The 25811-nt window shown below is 35.0% G+C and overlaps 1 protein-coding gene across 4 annotated transcripts in view; it reads right to left on the reverse strand.

The window, feature by feature from the left end:
• LRP1B (LDL receptor related protein 1B) overlaps positions 1–25811 on the reverse strand; it is a 1824802-nt gene that overhangs the window by 176889 nt on the left and 1622102 nt on the right. For all 4 annotated transcript variants that reach the window (XM_070581263.1, XM_070581262.1, XM_070581261.1 and 1 more), the window contains 3 exons: positions 22992–23108; positions 22754–22873; positions 21187–21306 (listed from right to left, as the gene is read on the reverse strand). In XM_070581263.1, the coding sequence (XP_070437364.1) occupies positions 21187–21306; positions 22754–22873; positions 22992–23108 (357 nt within the window). The remainder of the gene's footprint in view (positions 1–21186; positions 21307–22753; positions 22874–22991; positions 23109–25811) is intronic.

Raw genomic sequence — 25811 nt, forward strand, 5'->3', positions numbered from 1 at the left:
AACTATTAGTATTCACTTCATAGACATTCACATATCAGGGACCATGCTAGTTATGGTGTCATTTGCAGAACTATTTGTTCCACGTTAAGCAAAATATCATCCCAACCTCAGCAGGAGATCTTGGTGCATAATTAAGTTGATCTTTTTCAGAAAGTTTGCATGTTGTCATCTGTTTATTGATAAAAAGAGAATCCCATTTCTAATGGGATTTAAGTGCAGTGAGTTTTTTTTATTCCTTAAAAAGATAAGCTCATATTTTTCCTGAAGTACTCTCCAATGTCCATCTTTCTTTTATTATCAACTATAGAAACCTACATGACTTCTGTAACACAAGATTGGAATATTTTGCCTTTTTTCCTAAAAACAATTAAATTATACTGGTTTAGTTTCAGTTTCCTCTTTTATTACTGCAACTAAATTCATGGGTCTGGTCCTTACATAATAAGAGTAAAAGAAAATAAAATAATATTATCCTTATCATTCAGATCTGGTCAGTGTAAATAACCTAAATAATCTACACTTGCAGAAAGTCAACTGCACGTACCAGTTACATATCTAATAAAAATGTGCCCTGGATTAGGCAATGCCTATATGGAGATGGGATGGATTCACACCAAACAACAGAGGAGGGATGCTTCCATTTCTCACTTACCACAGGCAGCTCTTTGCCTTCTTTCTTGAAGCCTGGTTTGGGTCCTGAACAGAAGCTGAGACCCTGCATATGCCCACATTCCTCTAGATTCTGTCTCCCACCCACTTGTAACTCCCCTGCCTTTCACCACACTCTCCTCTAGTCTTTAAGGGATTGAGACAGCAGCTGCACTGAGAGGATAAATTATTATAGTGGGCCTTGGTCCAGTTATAGGAGTTGCAAACTCAAGTTTGACTGGTAGCCTCTTATCATAGACATTGATTCATTGGCTCTGAATAGTCACGGGATCCTATGCAAGAGATTTGCACCAAGGCTGAATTTGTCTCCTTTTGTGTAGGGAACTACCACCTTAGTGTTTTCCTCATGTAGATAAATCTCCAGATTTTGAAACCCATCCCGTCTTGACCTTGCCTATGGACCAAATAAATATAAAATATAGACATGCTTAACAACTTAGAGTTATTTCACATAATTACCATTCATGGAGACATTTCTGGGTGCTAAATATGGTGCAAAAAGACAGACTATAGGGTAACCACCCTCAAAAATATTGTGAAAGAAGGAGAAAGTACCCAAGTCACTGGTGACATAGCCTCATCACAAGCTTTAAAATTTAGCCTGAGTGCAGAATCATGATTGGCATATTCCTATTATCACCCCAGAGAAACTTTAGTGAATGCTGTAGACAGCTCCTACTCTTTCCCTTCTAAATAGTTCCAAAAGTCCCTTTGAAAACTGCCTACCCACATGTATGTGACTCTAATGAGGATTGTGATACAAGAACTTACAATACCTGCTCTCTAAGCACCTACAGCTGATAAAAAAAAATACGCACTCCTTTTTGTAGATCAAAAAAGGCAAGATACTGTTAAGGTTCTAGTAGAATAAAGCTACAATGTGTTAAGTATTCTGTTCCTGTCTAGAACTGTATTCAATGTTTCTGTGTTATTCCAAAATTATTACTGATGATAACCTCTCCATATAACTAGCAGTACTTAAACTAAGACTTAACGAAGTCTAAAGTCATTAAGCACAGGAAAAATAAAACTGAACTAAAAGAATAGATTATGACTCAGAGGCTGGGACATCAGTGTAGAAATGTCAGGGGTGGGCAAATAAAGCAAAGCATTGAAGGTTTATCAAAGAGGTTGGGCTTCATATAAAAACAAAGAGATTTGTTTGGTTAGAGTAACAGGCATCAGATTTATCCTCCCACCTGAAATACTCAAAAAAATAAATAAAATATATGAAACAATGGTTATCAAGACATTAAAATTAAGGGAACAAAAGACAGTGATCTCTGAGAGATGAAAAACAAATGAGGCTAGCCCTAACATTGCTGGACTTTATTTTCTGGTGAAAGTTTCCAGGCTTCAACATGAGAAAAGTTAAGTTAGGCAAAATCTACTGGACTCCATGAGTTGACAAGACTGAACTGAGAGTCGAAGGAGACCCTCGCAGTTCTCGGGACAGTGATGGAGAAGAGAACGTGCACATGAACCCCAGAGATTTGCAGAGGGTTTTCCCTGAATATTCAGCAGGGAATCAATCAGTGTACACACACAGAAACCACCAGATGCCAGCAGAAGAACCATTCAAGAGGATTATAGGGAACATTATCTGGGGCTCCCACAGGACCTGAAATAGTGTCTGTTCCCACTAGTCAGACTAGACAATCTTGTAACACACAGGACACTGGGTAGAGTATTCAGAATGGATTGCCTTAGGAGAGAATAGTTAGTCCTAGAAGAAAAAAAAAGCAAAAACAGTGCTCTGGTCCCACTTAACAAATCTTAAAAGCTAAATCTCAATGAATAAAACTGTTTCAAGTAACTTAGCATTGCAAAGAAACCCTCAAAAATATTTATAGATGGGCCGCCCAGTGGCACAGCAGTTAAGTGCACACGTTCCGCTTTGGCAGCCCGGGGTTCGAAGGTTCAGATCCTGGGTGCAGACATTGCACCACTTGGCATGCCATGCTGTGGTAGGCATCCCACATATAAAGTAGAAGAAGATGGGCATGGATGTTAGCTCAGGGCCAGTCTTCCTTAGCGAAAAGAGGATTGGTGGCAGTTAGTTCAGGGCTAATCTTCCTCAAAAAAAAAAAAAAAAATTATAGAAATTCAAGAAATTCTGGTGCCTAACAAGGTAAACGGGTAAGCAGATAAAGAGGGAAAAGAGAATAAAGAATAGGTGAAAAACAATGAGAAAGGAACAAAGCACAATGGCACAAGTAGAAAATCAATAATAAGATGATAAGACAAAGAAAAGAATTTGTAACGATCTGAGGTGATGGATGTTAAGTAAACTTATTGTGGTTGTCATTTTTCAATGTATCCATGCATCGAGTCATTATGCTGCACACCTTAAACTAATACAATATTATAAGTCAATTATATCTCAAAAGAACTGGGAGAAAAAAAGAAAGCAATACTCAGCAAGAAATAAAATAGACTGTGGTCTTGGCACAGGCATTTGAGTAACTGCAATGAATGATGCGAACAGGAAAAGTCATGAAGAGTTTTGTAGGAATCTCAATACGTTAAAAATATAAAATAAATTTGGTGTTGCCAGAAGAGAGCATTTTAGGGAGGGGGTTTGGAAGAGAGACAGGGAGATATATTATGGGTTGTGAATTAGTCATGGTGCTCTTTGAATTAAGCAAGAAAAATGAACTTAAGTTCCCCAACTTAAGGGGGAAAGGAATGCATTTGCAGTATATTGGGGAGCTTGTAGAAGCTAAGGCTAGAATCAAAGATAGAGGCTTTCTCTTCTTGCAGCGGATTGAAGTAATAGCACATCTTACCACAAACACCTCAATATGCTGGGTACAATAAAACAGGCATTCTTTAAAATTCATAAATGTCTGAATTGAGGGACATTCTATAAAAAAAATATCTGATTAATACCTTTCAAACTGTCAAAGTCATTGAAAACAAAGAAAGACTGAGAAACTGTCATAGGCTAAGGAGGCTAAGGAGACATGATGACCAAGTGTAATATGGGATCCTGGAACAGAAAAAAAGACATTAGTGGAAAAACTAGCGAAATCCAAATAAAGTCTGAAGCTTAGTTAACAGTAAAAACAAAGTTGATAGACTCAAACTTAGACATATTCATAATGATATAAATATGTAAATGGCCTAAAAGCTCCAATTAAAAGGCAGAGATTATTAATTTGGAAAAGAATTTCAACTGTATGCATTCCCAATTCTATGCTAACTATAAGAAATGAACTTGAAATATCAAGTCACTAGTAGGTTAGAAGTAAAAGGATGAAGAAACACACCATGCTAATAATAAACAAAAGAAACTTAGAAAGGCTATAATAATATCAAAGTAGATTTCATAGCAAAGCGTATTACTAGGGATAAAGAAGGTTTTCTCCTCATGATAAATGGGTCAGTTCATCAAGAGAAGCAATTCTAAAAGCATCAATAACAGAATTTCAAAATATATGAAGCAAAAACTGATAGGATTGTAAAGAGAAATAGACATATGTACAATAATAGTCAGAAATTTCAATACCCATCTCACAATAATTGAAAGAATAAGTACACAAAAAACCCAGTAAGGATACAGAAGACCTAAACAGCACTCTCAACCAACTTGATCTAAGGAAATGTATAGAGGGCTACAACCAACAACAGCAGAATACACTTTCTTTTCAAAGGCACATGGAATCTTTATCAAAATAAACCAAATCCTGGACAATAAAAGACGTCTCAATAAATTTTAAAGGATTAAAGTCACACAAAGAAGAAATTCAAATCATGCACAGTATGCACTCTAACCACCAGTAGAAGTGATTCATAAACAAAAAATATCTAGAATACCCCCAAATACTTGGAAACTAAATAATACACTTCTAAAAAAACCATGTGTTGAAGAAAAAGTAAAAATGAAGTTAGTAAGCAGTTAGAAACAAAACAAAAAAGAAAATTAAACATACAAAAATGTATGGGATGCTGCTAAAGCAGTATGTAGGTGCACATTTATAAAATGAAACAACTATATTAGAAAAGAAGAAAGGTCCCAAGTCAGTGACTTCAGCTTCCACAATAATAGACTAGAACAAGATGAGCAAATTGATCCAAAGTAAAGAAGACAATGAAAAGACAAGACATAGGCTATGAAAAAATATTTGCAAAACACTTATCTGAAAAATAACTTGTACCCAGAATATATAAGAACTTGCAAGATTCAATAAAATGAAAGCGAACAATCCAATAAATAATGGGAAAATGATTTGAATAGATACATCGCCAAGGAAGATATACAGATAGCAAATAAGCATATGAAATGATGTTCAATATCATTCATCGTTAATGAAATGAAAATAAAACCCACAAGCAGATATCACTACACATCTATTAGAATGGCTAACATTGAAAAGTATCAAGCATCAGCAAGGATGTGGAGAAACTGGAATTCTCCAATACTGCTACTAGGAAGGTAAAATGGTACAACCACGTTGGAAAAGAGTTTGATATTTTCTTAAAAAGTCAAATATATACTTCTCATATGATCTAGCCTTCTACCCCTAGAGAAAGGAAAGCATATGTCCATACAAAGACGAATGCATGAATGTTCATAGCAGCTTGATTTGCAACAGTTTAATACTTGAATCAACCCAAGTGATCATAAATGGGTGAATGGATAAAAAGTATTGTGAAATATCCATACAATTGACTACTTCTCAGCACTGTAGAAGAATGAACTTCGATGCCACCATCAACATGGATAATCTCAAAATAACTAAACTGAGTGAAATAAGCCGGACAAAATGAATGCATACTGTATGACTCTAGTTTTATCGAAATGCACACCAATCTAGAGTGACTGAAGGCAGGTAAGTGGTTGTCTGTGGAGAGGGGAATACTGGAAGTGTGGGAGGGAGAAGTATTGCAAAGTGAAACAAAGAAATTTCTGGGAGTGACAAATATTTTTATTATATCAATCATAGTGATGGTTTCATGAGCACATCCACCTGTGCAAACTTAATCAAATTATATATTTTAAATATATGAAGTTGATTGTGTGCCAATTATACTTGAATAAAGCTGTTAACAAACAGAACTCACAGGGAAGTGTAGTGCATATACAGAATCTGATGCTAAGATTTTGTGGAAACAATATGATATAGACCTGAAGATTTATACTAGCCACATGCTCTTTAACATTTACTATTATACTGAGCATTATTCTAAGTCACAAACTCTTTATAACTCTAATTATGTTTCATTTTTTCCCTCTCTTGATAAGAAATGCAAGATTTCACAGAACCATTTTATTGTTATAAAATTTTATAGCATTTATTTAAATCTTTTACTTGTTCCCTTCTGTCACCATTACAGGATATGTAACTAGTGTTTTAGCCCAAGTCAATGCTCAGTATTTAGCAAAAAGTACCGACAAAAACATTTACTGAGGGCCTACTACGTGCTTAAATATCTCCTAGGTACTTACATACCTGTATTTCTTCTTCTTTTTTTTTTTTTTAAAGATTTTATTTTTCCTTTTTCTCCCCAAGGCCCCCTGGTACATAGTTGTGTATTTTAGTTGTGGGTCCTTCTCGTTGTGGCATGTGGGATGCCGCCTCAACATGGCTTGATGAGCTGTGCCATGTCCGCACCCAGGATTGAAACCTGCAAAACCCTGGGCCGCCGAAGCGGAATGTAAAAACTCAACCACTGGGCCATGGGGTCGGCCCTTACCTGTATTTCTTTTAACCTTCTCACCAGTTTTCTAAAGACAAAATTATCATGTCTGTTTACAAATGAGAAAATAGTAGAGACCTATACAGAGATCTACCCAATCAATAAATATTGAAAGCAAGAATGGCGCTCCATTCCTGGTACCTCCAGAAGCTATGGGCTCATTTCACAAAGCTGCTCAATGTACTGCCACAGTACACTTTTCTCCCTACAGACAGGGAGGCATATCTCATTGTACAAGTTTGGCAGAATATGTCAATGGTTCTGTATATTGAAACCTCCTTACAATTTAAGTCAATTTTTCACACTAATCAGGCCCAAACTATTGAATTAATCAGGAGGAAAAGCATTAGTTTCAAAAAACGAAACAAAACACATACAAACTCAAAGAAAGAAAACCAGAGTCCCAAAGTCCAGGTCTGGGGGAGAAATGTATTATATTGGGCTGAACCAAATAAAGGCTGTATTTTTTTATTTCCTTTCTTCACTCATTCCTCAAATATTTATTTGTGCCAAATTTTGTACTAGTACTGGTTACATTTTAAGGAATAAAAGATAGATGGATCCAGCACTACTGGAACTTATCATTTGGCAGGGGAGCCGGTAGAGTTCATTAGAATCTTTAAAAAAGTGACAACATGGAAGTAGTTCATAAATATATGACACTGAAAATCTGGTAGAAGGTATGTGAAATCTCTACAACTGGGGTCATAAAAGTTGTCCACAGACCAACAGTGTGAACACTGTGGTTTTATTTGCTTATAATCCCACACGATGTTAGAATACAAAAGCTGGCATCCAGCAATGGAGAACAGGAGATACTCAGCACATTATCTGACTAAAAATGCCGCATTCTGTTCCATAGATCATATCCAAAGCGTAGAACTTGGGCAGGTTTCAGAGAGAGATATACGGCTGATCAACAGAATGGAAAATAGAACCCATGTAGAGAGATTAAAGAAAATGGAGTGATTTGACCTGAAGAAGGATGTGAAAGAATTTAATTTAAGAGTCCTTAAAAAAGGGACTTTTACACGAAGGCTATTCAAAATTTTTATTGGAAAGGATAAAAATTAAAAAAGCAGGCTTATTTTATAGAAAGAAGATTTGATCTAGATATAAAAGAATGTTTTTGTTTGTTTGTTTAGATTAGGGATGATAGATGTGGCCTCACTTTAAACAGACGACCTCTAAGAATCCTTTCCCCTTCGAAGATTCTGTGAACATTATAACAATATGTGCCCTCTAGATGGAACTGAGTGGACTTGACATTTTTAGCTCCATCATTTATTGTGGTTTAGAAATGCGTTTATGTTAATTCAGCAACATGGTTAGTGAACACTTTCCATCTGTCAGCAAGAGGTTGAAAATTACTAAGTCACAGCATTGAGCCAAAAAACGAAAAAGAGTGGATGGATAATTTTGCACTATGAAGAAGGAGTAAACTCTAGCTGTGAAAATCAAATAGCATGAAAGAAGCTCCGGAATTGAAGGTTGGCATTGCCACCCCGTACCCTACAGTGATATCTCTTGGATGATAGTCACACTTCTAGTCAATAGAGTCACAAGTAATTAATTTTGGTATAACTATGCCAAACTAGAGACTTTAGCATGTTCATTTCTTGCATTTGTGCCAGTGCCAAAAAATATAGCATTCAGTGCCAAAACTTAACTGTATCTTACAAAAAAGAATCTGGACAGTTCATCCCCACTGGGCAATTATTAAGTCCCATAAATTAAGAAAAAGAAAAAAGAACACTTCCCTGTTATTAATGTCTTCAAAAAATAGGAACAAAGTACAGTGTTGAAAACCTTCACTTCTGCATGATGAAGTGTGTGAAAGCAACTAAGAGAAAGTAATATCAGCATGAACGAATGTTCTCTTCTCAATAGCCATTCATATTTTAAACTATTTAATAATCACTTATTTGTCCAAAATTAATAAGAGCTATTGATTACAATAATCTAGAATTGATTTTTCTCTACTAATAGATGCTCAGTCTTATTTACTCTTTGTTTAGATTGGGAGGAACTTTTGAATAAGAATACAATGCAGACACCATTTTTAAAAGCACTAGTACTACAGTTCCTTAAATGACTTGTATAATACATAGTGTTAGAATCTGAGGAATGCCTCTATTTCCTGAAAATACCACTGGTATGTACCTACAGCAAATATATAAAATCACTGGAAAAGCTTTAAAAAGAAAATTCATGATCTAAAAATAAAACTACATGTTTTATCATTTATATGTTCATTCATTCAATTAATCAAGAGGAGGACAATGTTTTCAAAGGTGCAGCCTGCATGACATAGATGGTAAGCTGTGGATCAAGCACCGGATATTTCAAACAGTGTATGCACATGGTGTTAGATACTATTGAATGGCTGGTGAGAAAAGTATGCCCTGTTAAATTCTCTTTCATTCTTCCCAGTTGCTTCATTACGAAAAATTTGGTCACAGAAAGATAGAGCTTCTCTGACGCTCGCTGATCTTCTCTTTTTAGCAAAGAGAGAGCTGGATTTCCATAGGCCACTGTCAAACTGGAATTGTGTCAAGCTAGAATTTAACAACATTATTTTTAATATACTTATTTTTACTATTATCTTTATGACAAGCCACTAGATTTCTACGTGGGGTCATGATCAGTGGTCTGTCCTGCCAGGAGGGGTTTTTTTTTTTTTATCACTGGCTACATTTAGAATTACCATTGAAGAATGGTAATAATAGAAAGCAGACTGGTTTTTAGTTGGTTTCAATTTGTGGACAAGGCATCCCTTTACTGACACTCCTATTCCCACTCTCTCACTGTTAGTGACAATGTTACTTTATAAAACTATTTAAGTATGTATTTTTCTGGTGACATTAACCCATTCCAATTTGTAGGGATCATTTGTATTTGTGTCTGAATTCCTTGCCTTATAGCAAAACTAGGGCATGTCAGGGAAGCTCCATGGAGTAATGGTTAACTGCATGGTCTGGAGCAAGATCCTGTGAATTCAAATATCTGCTCGCCCACTTTCTACTTGAGTGACCTTGGGAAAATTGCTTACACTCTCTGAGCATTATATCTTTACCTATAAAATAGGAATAATAATAGCATATCTCTCATAGGATTGTTATGAGGATTAAATGATAGAATCCACATAAAGTTTAACACGATGCCCAGCGTATAAGCTTTCAGAACTATTAATTATCCCTGTTATTAGACTTTGAATTTCCTGCATCACTAATATAATGGCTTACTTAACATTTTTAGCAGGTGATTATTAATTTTTAAAATAAATAAATATTATAAAGATATAAAACCAAGTTTAATCATACCAGTAAAATATTAAAAGGAAAAAATACAAACTGGGCCCAAAGTATGTTTTAAGATAAATTGATTGTATCCAGGGATTTTAAAAGGTCTGGCACTTTCCTCTGCAAAGAACAGAGGTGCTGATTTGAGAGCCCTTTGAAGTTCAGTCTTCTATATAATTTTCAAATTCCCTATTTTTAATACCAATATCTATTGGTAATATCTCTTGGTAATACCAGGCTTTTAAATTACATATTCCCAATACTAATTTTAAGAAATATTTAAAAATCTGAACTGCCATTAATTTTATTCAAACATTACAAAATGGACGCGGTGAATCCTGAAAGAAAAATATACTTATTTTTTGCTTATGTTTTAGGTGAGTGATTCTCAATCTTTTTCTCTCCAACTCAATGAAATGTCCTTTATTCAAAAGGAACTGATTGAATTGTCAAAGTAACGAGTTTATAAAACGCTCTACAATTACTAAGGATAGTTTCCTATACCTCTGTGATTCCCTGATAGCTAGCCAGTGGGATTTTTACTGCTCAATGCGTGTTAATACCAAGAATCTTGTGGTTTTAAACATTACAAGGACCAAACTGGGGATGTGAGCAGTTGTTCCAAAGGATTCTCTTCTTGAAGCAGTAATTCTCACGGGACTTGGTATCTGCCAATTCTAAGAACTCTGAATTCATCCACCGAATTTCCTGGATAGGTACTCATAAAGTAGCGTAAAACCCTACCATCTATGGAAAATTTCTAGAAACAGACAGAAATGTCCATATGATGCACCTAGCTTCCTGATACACAGATACAACTGTTAACTGACATAGCTATATGATCCTTTTTTTTTTTTAACAACAGAAATTTATTGTTTCACAGCTCTGGAGACTATCAGTGCGAAATCAAGGTGTCAGCAGGACCACACTCTTTTTTTTTTTCTCTTTTGCTGAGGAAGATGTGCCCTGAGCTAACATAGTTGCCAATTTTGTTCTTTTTGCTTGAGGAAAATTTGCCTTGAGCTAACATCTGTGCCAATCTTCCTCTACTTTGTATGTGGCTCACTGCCACAGCTTGGCTGCTGATGAGTGGTGTAGGTCCACCCTGGGGAAGCAAACCTGGGTTGCCAAAGTGGAGCACACTGAACTTAACCACTAGGCCACACAGGCCAGCCCCTGTATGATCTTTTTATAGGAAGACCACAATTAATTGGAATTAAGTAATACATTGGATTTTCTGAGTACATTTTGTTTTTAGGATTCAGAAGCTAATCACAAAGAAGACTAAAATATAAACAGACTCCATATATGATTTTAAATAAAATTAATCTAATTAGAGAATTCAGAATGAGGATCTAAAGCCATAAAAGAAATTTTTGCCAGTACAGTTTAGTTATAGATAGAAGAAATTCAATTAAGACTTTAGAAATGTCTTCAACAAGTCGAAACAGGTTAACTGTTTCTTTTTCAATAGCTTAATTAATTAAAATTTTATAGTAAATATTTTATATTTAAAAATAAGTTCCCAGCATCCTGATACAGAATTTTTGTCTGCCATTCAGTATTTAATACTAATTGTGAACACACTCAATTTCTGAAGAATTGATTTTAATGAACTAAAACAAATTAGCATGCATTTACTTTATTTTTACTTTATTTTTTTTGGTGAGGAAGATTGGCCCTGAGCTAACATCTGTTGCCAATCTTCCTCTTTTTTGTTTCCGCTTGCAAAGCCCCAGTACATAGTTGTATATTCTAGTTGTAGGTCATTCTAGATCTTCTATGTGGGATGCTGCCACAGCATGGCTCGATGAGCGATGTGTAGGTGTGTACCCAGGAAGCAAACTGGAGAACCCTGGGCTGCCAAAGAGAAGCACATGAACTTAACCACTTGGCTAGGGGGCAAGCCTCACCAAACATTTACCTTAAATTTGATGTTGGCATTTACAACAAAGTGGCTACTAAAATACTACTGCAGATATATAAATATTCTGTAACTTTTCATTAGTTTAAGATGACATATTAATTTATGATCTTAAAATAGAGATCTAAGATATACAATTCACATAATCCAAATACTACTATTAATAAATATAACTTTGAAAATATATTAGATTTACTTGAATTTTGATAAGTAATATCATTTTATATTTCTGCCTTTTCTCAAGTACCAGTCAAAATCCAGTAACTATATCAAAAACGAAACATTTACAGACTGGAGCTTTGTTTCTTCTTAGAACACAGAACTGTGAAAGGAAGTGTTGTAATGATGTGGATAACATGATCCGTAGGGCTGAGGAACCTCAGCTCACAGTGTGGATCTGCTCTCTATTTTATTTCTCTAGCCCCTCACTAATACTTTTCAAGCCACCTCTGCTTTAGGTCAAAGGAAACACATCATGGAGAACTTCTGTTTATATTCTTTTTATAATCTCTCTCAAGATTTTTGGGTTAGAGAAATAGAAATATTAATTAGAAGGTTAAGATTTCAAAGGACTTTAAATATAAGTAGCAATTTACTCTGACATCTATAACCCAGCAAGAGGTAACAGTCTTCATTATCTCAAACTAAATCCTACACCACTTCTCTCTCTACTCCCATTATTCCTCACATGAACTCTGACCAAGGAAGCATATACGAACAGTTGCCTAATGACATGAAAGATCTAGCCCAGAGAACTTGCCTCCTAGGCATTGAATGGGAGCCTGACTGGAGCATAAGCCTAGATATCAGAATCATCATCTATACACCATCTGTTCACTGTACACAGATCACAAAGCTAATAAAGGGTACAGTTACAACTTGACAATAGGTCTTCTAGTCTCATTACTATTTTATGTCCTGAAATGTTAATGACTGAAAATGGATAATCTTTTCATAAGCAAAATTTGATACCACTTGAATCCTCCAACTGATTTTAACATATAAGCACAAACCTAATTTTCTTAAAGGGATAAACAGTAATATTTTATACACATAGATGCATTGCCAGGTGTTGATGTTGAGAAAAAGCACTGCAATCTTCATTCTACTTATTTTTGTTCACTAATATACAATATAATCATATAAACGTGATACTAAACAATATTGAATAACCCCTGAAAATATAAATAGCAGAATATTCTCTAAGAAAACCATGAGCCAAAGGATACATGAACAGAATCTTATAAAGCAAAACAAACTAAAATATTTTTGTTCCAAAGGTAGGCTAAAGGAGGCAATTTTTTTTAAAGTTTTACATTTCTTACTTATTTTTCTTATAAAGTGTCTAATATTTATTCTTCCCACACACTGCTATAAATCTGCAACTATGTTTGTCTCTGTGTGTGTTATTTTATTTTGTAGTTTTAGAGAATTACATATACTTGGCAAAGGACGAGGGGAGCAGTACAACAAGGATAAAGTTTGTCAGAGAAAAATATCACAGTATGTTAATTTCCTGACTCAATTTCTTCTTTAAAAAATATCAACGGTACCAACCTGTTCTCATTAAAACAAATATGTAGTTTCTCTCCTCTACAAGCTCAACTGTAAACCTCACTGGGCAAAAACCTATTTTCTCTCATGGCTTTTACTATACATCAGCCCAGAGTCTGGAATACTTGGCATGCATCCTGATTCATTGTGTGGGCTCCTTTCTAGCTTTGTGCAACAAATTTAAATCTCGCAGTTTCCTCTTATTATTGAGAAAAATAAAATAAAGTAAAATAACATCACCAAATAATTGCATTTCCTTTTGGTAAAGAGAAAGTCAATGCATGAAAGTCACTGACAGCAACTTATAAAAAGACTATTTAATGATTCACATGTAGGTCATTCATTTCTTTTTATAAAAGCTAGAAGACATTTTCCTGGTCTCATTCATACAGACAGGCTCTCCTGCAAGGACTCTATTGCAACCAAAATATTTCAGTGCAAAAAAGGCTCTTTCTGTCTCTCTCTCATACACACACACACACACACACACACACACATAGTTATATTTACATACACAAATGTCATTGACAGAAAAAGGAGAAAAGATTGAATTTTGCAAAACAAACAAATAGATGGATGAAAGTGAAACATATGATACATCAAAAATTTTACCATAAAATGTAATAATATAATACTAGCATAAAAATACATCTTACTGAATTAATAGAAGCTTCTTTGCTCATAGAATATAAGTTCCCCACATTACCAAGTTTTTCAAAAAAAAAATACACTTATTTTATCACTACTACTTTAAAAGTTCAGAAATGTACCAGAAGTTAAATTATTATTTTAAAAGTTTCTATTTTTAAAAAGATGGACATATGTAGACATTGTGTTTTTAAAGTAGCGATATAGAGTACATAATTATTAAAACAAAGTTTTAGCATTAGATGAGTACATAATTATTAAAACAAAGTTTTAGCATTAGATGGAGTATCAACCACACAGACTGTAGTAGCACTTACATACTAGTCAATATGTCCAAAGTACATTCTGAGAGAGAATGATTCTATAGGAGGTTATTAAGTGTTTTTTGTTTTTCGGTTTTTTTGGTGAGGAAGATATGCCCTGAGCTAACATCTGTGCCCATCTTCCTCTAATTTGTATGTGGGTCATTGCCACAGCACAGCTGGTGAGTGGTGTATGTTCACACCTGGGATCTGAAACCATGAACCCAGGCCACTGAGCAGAGCGTACTGAACTTAACCACTATGCCATGGTGCTGGCCACTTAAGTGCTATTTTACAAATCATCTGGGGTCAAATAGGTATAAGATTTTAAAAATTTTGTAAGGCAATGTGGTTTTCATTTCTCTCCCTCCTAAATTATATTGTTCCACAGCTGTTTTGCCAGAGTAGCAAGTGTAGTAGGTAAGCGCCACCACAATGAGTTAAATATGATGTCTTTCAGGCAGGTGGAGAAAGTTGAATGCCCACTTCTGGATCCTGAGAGATTGTGAGAAGCAAAAACAGAAGCTGAGTGGAGAGTTCAGCTGCATATATCCTCAAGACACAGGAGCAGCATCCAGATTGATATGGGATAGGTCAAGAGCACTGAGAAGATAAGCGTTACATTGACCTGGATTTATCTCTGGGAGACATAAAGTTTCTACGAGAACCATCTAGTCTCAGGTGTATGATACAGTCAACAAAACTCAGGAGAGCCTCGACGACATTAAAAGCAGGTGGTAGCTAGATAGATAGGCATGAAGCAACATACCTGGCTCCTCACAAGACCTGGGGAGTTGCAGGATTGTGTGTCTCCATGAAGTTTCAGGTAGCAGCAGAAGCTTAAGATCAGGTTGCAGCTCACCAGGAATGGAAATGTGGAGACAGACAATCAAGCCTACACTCAAGTGGTGAGTGGTGATGCCAGCATTCCATAGCACAGGTCACAGCAGGGGTGCAGATCAGACCAGTCAAGCAGTAGAGACCAATAAGTTCCCAGGGAATGAGCAGATAGGAGGCCCTTTCTCCTTCCCACCCACTATCATAAAGGTCTATAATCCCACCCCTTTAAATATCTAAGGGAGAGATTATGATGCCATATGTTAGAAAATTTAAAATCTGTTTCCCGGCAGCTTCCCTCAGCAACAAGCTCTCTCACCCTCATCCCCAACCCCCACCCCCAAGAAAGCTACAACCACGTAGCAGGGTAGAAGCACATGAGGATGTTCAGATCATTTGTCTGCTAATCAAAATATAGTGCAGAGGGGCTGAGCCAGTGGCTAGTGGTTAAATTCATGTGCTCCGCTACAGCAGCCTGGGGTTTGCGGGTTCAGATTCCAGCCATGGACACAGCACCACTCATCAGGCCACGCTATGGCAGTGTCCCACATACAAAACAGAGGAAGATTGGCATAGATGTTAGCTCAGGGACAATCTTCCTCAGGCAAAAAGAGGAAGATGGGCAACAGATGTTAGCTCAGGGCCAGTCTTCCTCACACAAAAAAATTATGTATATAGTACATAAATTTGTAACTGATATTTAAATTCAACAAACCCTGATTTAAAACACTAAACCAATGTCTTAATTAAATACGTGTAAGTGTGCACTATTTTCCAAGATACAGAATTTAGTGGGCTGGTCCCATGGCCAAGTGGTTAAGTTCGTGCACTGCACTTTGGTGGCGCAGGGTTTGCCAGTTTGGATCCTGGGTGCAGACTTAGCACTGCTGACCAGGCCATGCTGAGGTGGCGTCCCACACAGCAGAGCCAGAAGGACCTACAACTAGAATATACAACTATGTACCAGGGGGCTTTGGGGAGAAGAAGAAGAAAATAAAAGAAGATTGGCAACAGATGTTAGCTCAGAAAAAAAAAGAATTTAGTACATCCTCCTTTCCTGCAGAGAATATATGAGCAGAGAATTTGACCCCCATAGATTATGGTGAAATCATGGAACTAAAATTTGCTGAATGCTATTCTAAGTTAATAAAATTTTGAAAATAACCAAATTTAAATATCATGAATTATTTAACTTTAGTTATAGTCATCAGTATGAGAGCTTCCCTCTTCAGGCTCATTCCAGGCCCTCCATTCCAAGTATAATTTAGGCTGAGACTGACTATAGGGTTAACAGAATCCTGCCTCTGGATGTTGTCACATGTGCTTTGAATAAACTTTCATGCAAGGTGACAATTAGAGCACCTGAGCAGGGACCTTGTGGTGTCTACAGCAGATTTATGAAAGGTTTTGTGCCATATTTGCCAATGAATGTGTGATAATTGTAATACATAGAAATAAGCTTCAGTATGGGAATGTGTTATACATATTAATACACTGGAATACCAGAAAATGTTAAGCTTCAAATTAATATAGAAAATATAATACTGTTTATGTAAACTTTTAAAATACTATAATTTGGTACATATTAATGAATGCATACTAATATAATAAAAGTAAAAAAAATACATGTGACTGATACATCATCACTTCAAGACAGGGGAGAGGAAAGGAAGCAGGAAGGATAGAAGTGGATTTTAGTTGTTATGGTAGGGATTTGGATGCTTTAAAAGAGAAATCTTTCGTCAAATGTTAAAATCTATTAAATGGTACATGGTGCTTACTGTACAACTTTCTGTACAAGTCTGTACGTTTGCAAAATTTTATAACTTACTGTGAATTTGCTTGAACTTAAAATAAAAATTGTTTCATATATTCTTAAAGATTGAGTAACCTGATTCAAATTTCCTCATCAGATTTAAGGGAAAATAAAAGAACTCTTTGACTGGTTCTGTCTTTTGGTTTGAATGTGTTCAGTGTCATGTTGGAAAGACCAGACTGTGGAAAGTACAAAGTTATGGTGGGAAGTTTGGGTCCTCTCATAAGCCCTAGTCAGTGTGACTATAGCTACCACATTAATTAAAGATAATTAGCCAAGCAGCAAGTTATAAAGCAAGACTGCTCAGAAGCAGCAAATGACGCTGAACCAACTTGGAAGCAAGACTCTCTCTGATGACACACGATTCTAGATAAGGTGAAGGCCTATAGAGAAGAAAGCAGGAAATGAGACCACGGGGAGGAGCGATGCAGCAGAACGAACAGCGGATTCTGGAGAGTTTGGGTTTGAGTGCAGAGGTGACCAGAAAAGCCCAGGCAGAATAACTGATAAAAGAGTGTTGCACAGTGATCTAGGGAACTGAGAGTCTAAACTGTAAACCAGGGAGAGAAAACATAAGGGAAAGACATATCATATTATAAGAGTCAAATAATAGAAAAGTTTTAACTCTGATTAACAAAGCAGAGGTAAGAATCTAGTACAGATCTGTCATGATGCAGGCTCGGTGAGTCAAGGAGTCAAAAGAAAGATTTCTTGGACTCTCAAGGTCTGGCAGCAGTGCTCTTTTATTCAGAGAATAGTATGGAATAGCATGGGGATAGGACCCATGGGCAGTAAAGAGCTGCTGCAATGTATTGAGGGTTAGGGCTAAATTTATAAGGCATGGGTATGTGACTTATTTTTACTAGACAAACAAAAGATGATGTAAAAAGTCATGAAATGGTTTCAGTGCAGGTGGGGTCTGGTTATTGTGTGGTCGTATAACTTTAGATGTGAATCTGGTCATACAGATCAGCATGTAGGCCAGGACACCTTGGGCTTTTCTACCTGGGGCAGCCCTGATCCACATCATGTCAGACCCCTAATGCTGCATTTCATTCCTAAAATAGAAAACGGCAGACAGAAGGTGAAAAACGTGTGAAACTGAGGTTCTGAATGAGAATCCTGGAGCTGCTACAGTCAGGGTACTCTACTTATTTTGGCCAGGCATCTAAATTTGATGTTTGCACAATATTGTAATAAATAATGAAAAAGCCTTCTGAGAGTAGTCAATATCAATAGTCTAATAAAGGTGTGCATAACTATATTTTAAAAAGCTTATCTTTCTTTGGGCATAGAACAAAGAAAGGATAAACAGCTTCAGGCAAAAAGAAGTAATTTTATAATAACCATTAACAACTCACAAAACAAAGTCAAAACTATCTTTCTGTGACTTTGAGGGTAGCATAGATTTAAATCCTTACACAGAAATAGAGCTAAAAGACGTCTTTAAAATACTTATAAATTTAAATCCAAATGTTCCACATGTAGCTTTTACAGACTCATAAATTTAGCCACCTCAAAAACTAGGTGCAATAAGATAGGAAATTATGTAGTTAATTTAATTTTTAAAATTTATATCCAAAGTTTCACCAAGACTAGATTATTAGACCAAGGCTCTTAAACTATATTTAATCTAATCTATTCAAAGTAGTTTCAAAGCCTCTTTAAATTCTAGATTAGCATACAATTTTTAAACATATTGAATATTAGTTGTTAAATTTGAAAGTACACATAAGATCTCAAAAATTACACTGGGCTGAATTCAATAGACATGGTATTTTGGTAAATAAAAAATTAAATAATTAAAAAATATTTACACATTACTGGTATTTCAATTCCTTATTTTACATGTGTATTTTGTTTGTTTGTGTTAAGTGACTGTGTTCTGTTCTGTTAGGCTTTTCCACGGTGTCTCTCTCTCTCTCTCTTTCTTGCTTCTACATTGGTTTTATTTACACAGTTAAAAGCAAAAGAAAAATTGTTTCCTTTAGGCAATGTCAAGATAGAACAAGCACAATGCTAGAACTTTAGAATTGACAGAAGCTAATTAGATATAGAATTATAGATAAATATAAATACTGGTGCAGAGAAATAAAATGTACGACTTAGGTGAACTCCAAGAGCCAAACAGAATCTCCCCTAAACTTAGTACTGGACTTAGAAAGTACCTAAGGCAACTACAATGAAAATGGTTTGCAAATTGATGTCTTACAACAGAGAACAGGCAGTCACTCAACAGCGCTTAATGCAAGTCTACTGCACATCCTGCTAGGCCCTGAGGAGACACCACATGGGAAATAGCCTAACTCATTGCCTATTCTAGGCAAGGTCCATTCTCACCCACTAAGAAACACTAACTGAGATTCAAACATTAAGGCCTTGGTATGATAGGATTAATCTTTAAAAAGTGTTATGTTTCTTTCTCACTCAAAAAAGCATCAAAAGAGGAACTATCCCACAAGGATGTTAACAGAATTAGCAAAAATATTTGGCATTTATATATTTATTGAAGACAGAAGAAAGGGGAAAGAGGTGGCCTCTTAGCCTCTTTAAAAATAAGAATTGAGAAATGCTATATGAAAATAATATGATGTAGAAGTTTCTTTAAATTAAATTAGCAGCTGTCCACAATAAAATTTTATAGGGAGTTTAAGGCAAATCAAATGGTAAGCCCTCTTGCTCCCTCCTCCCTCTTTCTGTGTCTGTGTGTTTGTATACTGGTCTGGAACTTACAGCAATAACTGTGGCTAGGAGAAGTCTGTATAACTTTATAAGAGAAAATGTGAATTTTTTTTCTTTGTATAGAAAGAACGAGATGGATTCATGCTATATTCACAGAGTGATGCTTTTGTGTCAAATAACCATGATTCAAGTCCCAGTTGCACCACCTGCTAGCTGTGGGACTTTGGGCAAGTTACAGGACCATCTTGGGCCTCATTTCCTACAGCAATAAAATAAGGATAACAAAGAGATTGCTAGGTAATCACTGTAAGCCTTTAATACACTGCCTGGACCATATAGTAAATACCAAAAAAAATTAGGCATTATTGCTATTAGGGCAATTGATAATTGTCAGTTTGAACAATATAACCTACCAAAACAATTAAATCCCATCAAAGTGAGGAGGAAGAAGAACAAAATATAGAAATAACATTCCAGCCAAGCAATTCTTCAGATAATTAATATGTCATTACTGTACTTTACTTTGGGTCAAAATACAAAAAACACAAAAGAATACAAAAGACAACAGAGCAAAGCCAGTAATAAAAAGCGGTTTGCAAAAGCCCTTAATAATTATTATGAACAAGTCAGTGATGAATGCAGTTTGAGACCCTGTGAACTGATTATGAAGACCAACTGCACAAAGTGGTAAATGGTGGTTTTATGATACTGTGATAAGCTCTACTGTCCCAGTTCAATATTCTGAAGACACAGTTATATGGAAGACTCTAGCCGGAAAAACATAAAGATGCATCATTGCCAGTGATTATATATGTAGCTCATGAGTGTTGTTCACTATAAATGGAATTTCAGAGAATCTAAAGGTTCATTATTTTCATTTCTCCCAGAAGAGTTAATTAACAGCAGTGTGGAATCTAGCAAATTCATTGAACATAATTTTGTTTGTGAAACCTGGGAGTCTGATCTTTAGTTTGGGCACATTTTATCTTTTCTAATCAATTACTAGATTAAATGCCTTTTTGCTTCCCCAAAGATGCCAAGTCCAGTGTATTCACCTACAAAACAGCCTCAACTAATGTTTAATAAATGTTGATAAAATGAATTACACATAACAACTACTCCTCATTTTTGTCTTGCTGTTAATATTTTCAAGATAGAACCAAATGCATTAAACAAAATGAATATGTTCTCCATATAAACATTTGCAATGTTAATTAAGGAATAGATATTGTAAATAAAATAATTGATTTTAAGTGAAAATATTAATGTTTCAGAAACAAATGCTAACTCAAGTGATCTATGTCATCCACTAAAACAGACCAGATGCTTTTATTATCTTTTCCTTTTTCATTTATAATGTTTAAGAATGAACAATAATCACTAAATGAATGTAAAATGATATGTATATAAGCAGGAAAATGAAGTCTACAACAATAGGAAAAGAGTTTCACTGTTTCTACTCATTCAATGCTAATACTATGCACATTCTCTAACATAATAAGATGATAGCTTTATCCTACCTTTTTGATCTTTTTAGAAACAATTTTGACTTACACTAAACAATACTTACTCTTCTGCCTTACCGCGCCATGCTTTTCATAAAATAGCTAACCTCAGGTTGTTGTGAACAAAACTTTCTCATGTGAGACTTCAGTTTCATCAGAACTGTGTTCTAATTCATTTCACTATGGCCATCTCAGATGACGACACAAACACAATAGGTAAGAGCCACAGTCACGAAACACTCACCACAGTTGGCCTCATCTGATGCGTCTGCACAGTCTGGATCTTCATCACAAACCCACAGCTTGGAAATACAATGTTTGGTAGTTTTACACTGGAAATAGTCTGGAGAACAGCTGTTTTCAGCTTAAGAGGAAAACATCTATTAAAATGTAGCTTTGGACAAGAGCAGATATTTTATTTAAAAAGCAATTAGACAAACAAATGTTTAACATAGTCAACTGAAAATGTATCATCTTTAATTAATAAGGCTCCGAAAGTGAGGAGTTTTAACTTTTAATTATCTGTAATATATTCCTAGTTTCCTTTCTAGCAGAAATAAATAATTCATATTTCTGCAATGATGCATTTGATAAAAATCAGTTTTCAAAACAAGCCCACCTTGACTAGATATTTTGAAACTAACTTTAAAAAGAGAGAATTCAAGGTCTTTCACAATAATTTTTTCCAGATAAATAAATTTAAGAATTTATACACATGCATTTTTATAAATGGAAAAAGACTGAAATTGGACGATATTAGTGAACGAGGAATTAAAAAGCACAAAATTATCAAAATCTCTAGTTGCGTTGAGTTTTTTTGAGGGAAGAGGTGAACATCTGACTCAGACCGTAAACTGCATCATAAATCCTAGTCAGTTTAATGGATCAGCTTCTAGAATGGCTAACCATAAAGAACTGGTACTGACTTTGCTCTGAACGCGCCATCTTAATCAAATTGCTGGATGACTGCACATTATTTACTGATAAAAGTTTTAGGGGAATAAAATAAAACTTCAGCAAGACAGAAATGTTGACAGCAGTTCTCTTGAAACCCTAAAATTTGACAAGCGCTCTATCGCTCAGATCCTGCATGTAAGTGTGTGTCTGTGTGTGTGCACGCGTGTACCTGCTTACCTATGTGCACACGTGTATGTATATGACATATGTTCTGCCTTCCATTTAATGTATTTTGATTTTTGGTGGAAGATGAAAAAAAGACATGAACAGAATGGAAAAATATTTTACTATTGTTCTTTGAAGTAGCTTGTTAAGATACTTTGAATACAGCCTTATTTACACTTTTTAATAAGTAATTTTGTTAGATTATTTTGCCCAGATTGTGTTTCTTATCATACATTCAATATGCATTTTATGGGGAAAAGCAATCTCTAAGTAAAAAGGGGTTGATTTCAAGTAACTGATTAATCAATAGAAGAAAATTATCTGTAGCTACTTAATATGGGCAAAAGAAATCAATTTATTAAAAAACACCATAACCACTTGTAGTGTTGTTTTTGCTGCTTCTCTTAAGTATGATGTAGATGAATGCCTGTTGTGTCATGTTCATTGTAATCTACAGTGAGCTTTGTAAATAAATAATGCACATGTTTTAATGTTCTTTATATTCTTTACACGGAATTTCTTAAGTAACCTAACCCAACCCATTAGACACCCATTTGGAATTATTTGCCCATAACTGCTGTCATATTTTTTTATACTGCACGAATTCATGGTGCACAATAATAACTTTTGGACCAATTTCAGCTGAGAGTTAGAAGTTCGACAGGACAGGACATCTTAAGGTGACTTACGACAGTCCCTTTCGTCTTCCTCATCCCCACAGTCATCTTGTCCGTTACATCTGAGGTTTACTGGAATACATTTCTGGTTCTTGGTACACTTGAACTGACCTGAGAGGCAGACATGTGTGTCTAAAAGACAGAAAGAACAAAAAATCTGTGCTGAAAATGTGTCTGAATTTAAATCAGTGCCGACATAATCAGCTAAGAATTAGACTGATGTTCCTTAGTTAACAATTTAATCACCTACCACAGTTGAGTTCATCAGAATTGTCTCCACAGTCATTCTCTCCATCACAAATGAAAGCAGGCAGAGCACAGAGACCAGTTCCACACTGAAATCGACCTGGTTGACATTTAAATTCAGCTAGGGAAGAAAACATATAGTATCATGGAATGACAATCTTAGCTCATGACTTCTTAAACAGAGCTTTTCTGACATTCTTTTAAAAATATTTATTATATTATTATATTAAACACATCCCAGAGCACAATGTGAATGTCTCGCATCTAGATAGCTACTAGATTCAGATGTACAGTTAAGCTATGAGCAACTCAGAGGGCCTCCAGATTACATTTCATAAATTAACAGTAAAAAGAAAAGTATTAACAACATATCAATATTAAAAATATGTTTGAAAACATAAATGTCTCCTCATTTCAAAGAAATGATATTGAGAGGTTATGTGGCAGAGTAGAATTTATTGTAATTTTTAAAAGTTATTCCAATATCATTTAAAAAAATCGTTTCTCTTTGACCACTTTTCTGCCTGCGATGTATTAGAGAGGAACATCTGCCCTCAATACATTTTCTCCAGCACTAGTTAAAACTAACGCTTCCTATATCTATCACGTTTTAAATTAGATTTATTGATATTCATTCCCATAGTCCTCTTAGTACATATGGGGACAAAATCTTGTAAATAGTAAAGACTTTTATAAACCATACATATGTTATTATAGTAAATAACTCCCAGATGATAATGCATTTGTTGCCATATTCTTTGAGTTTATATAAGGGATAATAATAACAATAATAATCATAACATAAGATCTACTGAGTATCTACTCTATATCAGGCACTGGGCTAGGCCCTTTCACATATAGTTACTAACTGGATCTCATCATAGCTTTCTCACCTAGGCATCACCATGACCATTTTATAATGTTTAACAAGGAGAAATGTTAAGAAGTAAGGAAACTAACCCTCAGGGATATTAATAATTCACCCAAGTGTGTACAAGTTCCAAGTACCAGACTTGGAATTTAAATCTCGATCTGACTCTGAAGTCTTCTCAGAAACCATGTTGCTTGCAATAAAACACTTATCTTTGACTGACGATCCTAATGTATGTTACTAATCACTGACTTTGAGATTAATAATATGCTATTCATTAGTTCAAATTAGTCAATCAAACATTAATAAATGCTATTTTAAACCTTCTTTGGGAAATAAATTATGCTTTTATAATTACAGTATTAATTAAAAATTTCCCTAACATTAAAACGAATTATTCGTGATACTTGCTTGATTTCCATAGAAGAGAGTTCTAAAATTTTGAAAGTCATTTACACCCAATCTGTAACATTTATTAATTAATCACACTAAATGTTTAAACTGTGTGATACTTAATTTTCTCATGCTCTAAACATGTGCATTTCCTCTATTTCTTGTTGCTTCCTATATGATTTCTTTTAATATTCCTTTGCTACCAAAACGACCTTCCCATAAGAAGGGTTACAACTATTAAAGGAGTTTCACGCCTGGGAAATAACAAGGAAACCTATCTGACCTTTAAATGAGTCTCTAGAATGATCCTTGGTGTATTAAAGTATCATAGGAAATGTAATTACAAACATATGATGCCAGAGAATTCTTGATGCATCACTCTTAACTACATTCATGTAAATAATATTACTGAAATTTGGAAGTATGCGAACTTCGGATCAAGCTTTGCTGCCTTTTGAGGTAAAATTACAGATATTATCAGTGGCTCTTAGCACCTGCAAATTTTGACGATGTAGCTACTCAGAAATGAATTCTAAACACTCTCAGATGCATGTACATCATTTTCCACCTCGCTATGGCTCTCAACATAAAGTGTCATGCCTACAGATGTTCAATGCTGTTAACCCGTCAACTCCAAGTAAAAGAGCATTTACTAAAAGATCACAGAGATAATGTCACCAATAAAAGCACACAGTATTGGTATTTCACCAGGATAAGAATCGTACAGAGACTCTTAGATAGCAGATGCCTCTTTGGTTACCCTCAAAAGACATTAAAGTTATATTTGCTCATTATACATTCTGAAAGTAAATGTGAAAAACTCATTATTATAAATCTGTAGTTAATTTCTCATATCAGTTTGATTACAGCATGAAATTTTGGTCAAGATTAAAATTAGAGTTCAGGAGCTACAAATATTTTAGAAGGGAAAGCATTGGGTGCTATTGACTTTGTCGGCAGGTCATTACGGTACTATTTCCTCAGAGAACACATTAGTGAATCTGAGCAAGAGAGGTCATCTTATATGAGAATTAAATTAACACATTCATTCTTGTTTATTTCTATAAATTACAAAAATAAGTTGTATTTATTTTATTTACTATACCGTAGGAAAGTTTCCTTTATTGTGGGGAAATTAATAACTTTTTTAATGAGTAAATCTCAACTGGTGACCAATATAATTTCTTGCTCCTTGATATTCTTTTTAATTCAATAACTTGAAAAAAGAATAATTCAGACATAACAGTACACCTATCTCATACAGATACTACTCTTTATGCATTGTCTATCATAGTGTAAACAAAAACTGTATTAAAAAAATCAAAGAGCAATGACCCTTTCAGAAACATAAAAAGAATATTAGAAAAGCAATGACTTTTATGATTTTTTCCTTCTCATTGAATATATTCTTATCGCTTTCAAACATATAAATGAATTAAGTGAAACAACTTCAAATGTTTGATATATTTGGTAGTGACCAGAGAAATCGAATACAGCTCATCTAAGTAACTATCTAGAGACCCTAAATTTGAAACAGCTTTGTAATTATGTGGTGGAAAG

This window comes from Equus przewalskii, chromosome 17, assembly GCF_037783145.1.
Source record: "Equus przewalskii isolate Varuska chromosome 17, EquPr2, whole genome shotgun sequence".
Taxonomy (NCBI): Eukaryota; Metazoa; Chordata; class Mammalia; order Perissodactyla; family Equidae; genus Equus; species Equus przewalskii.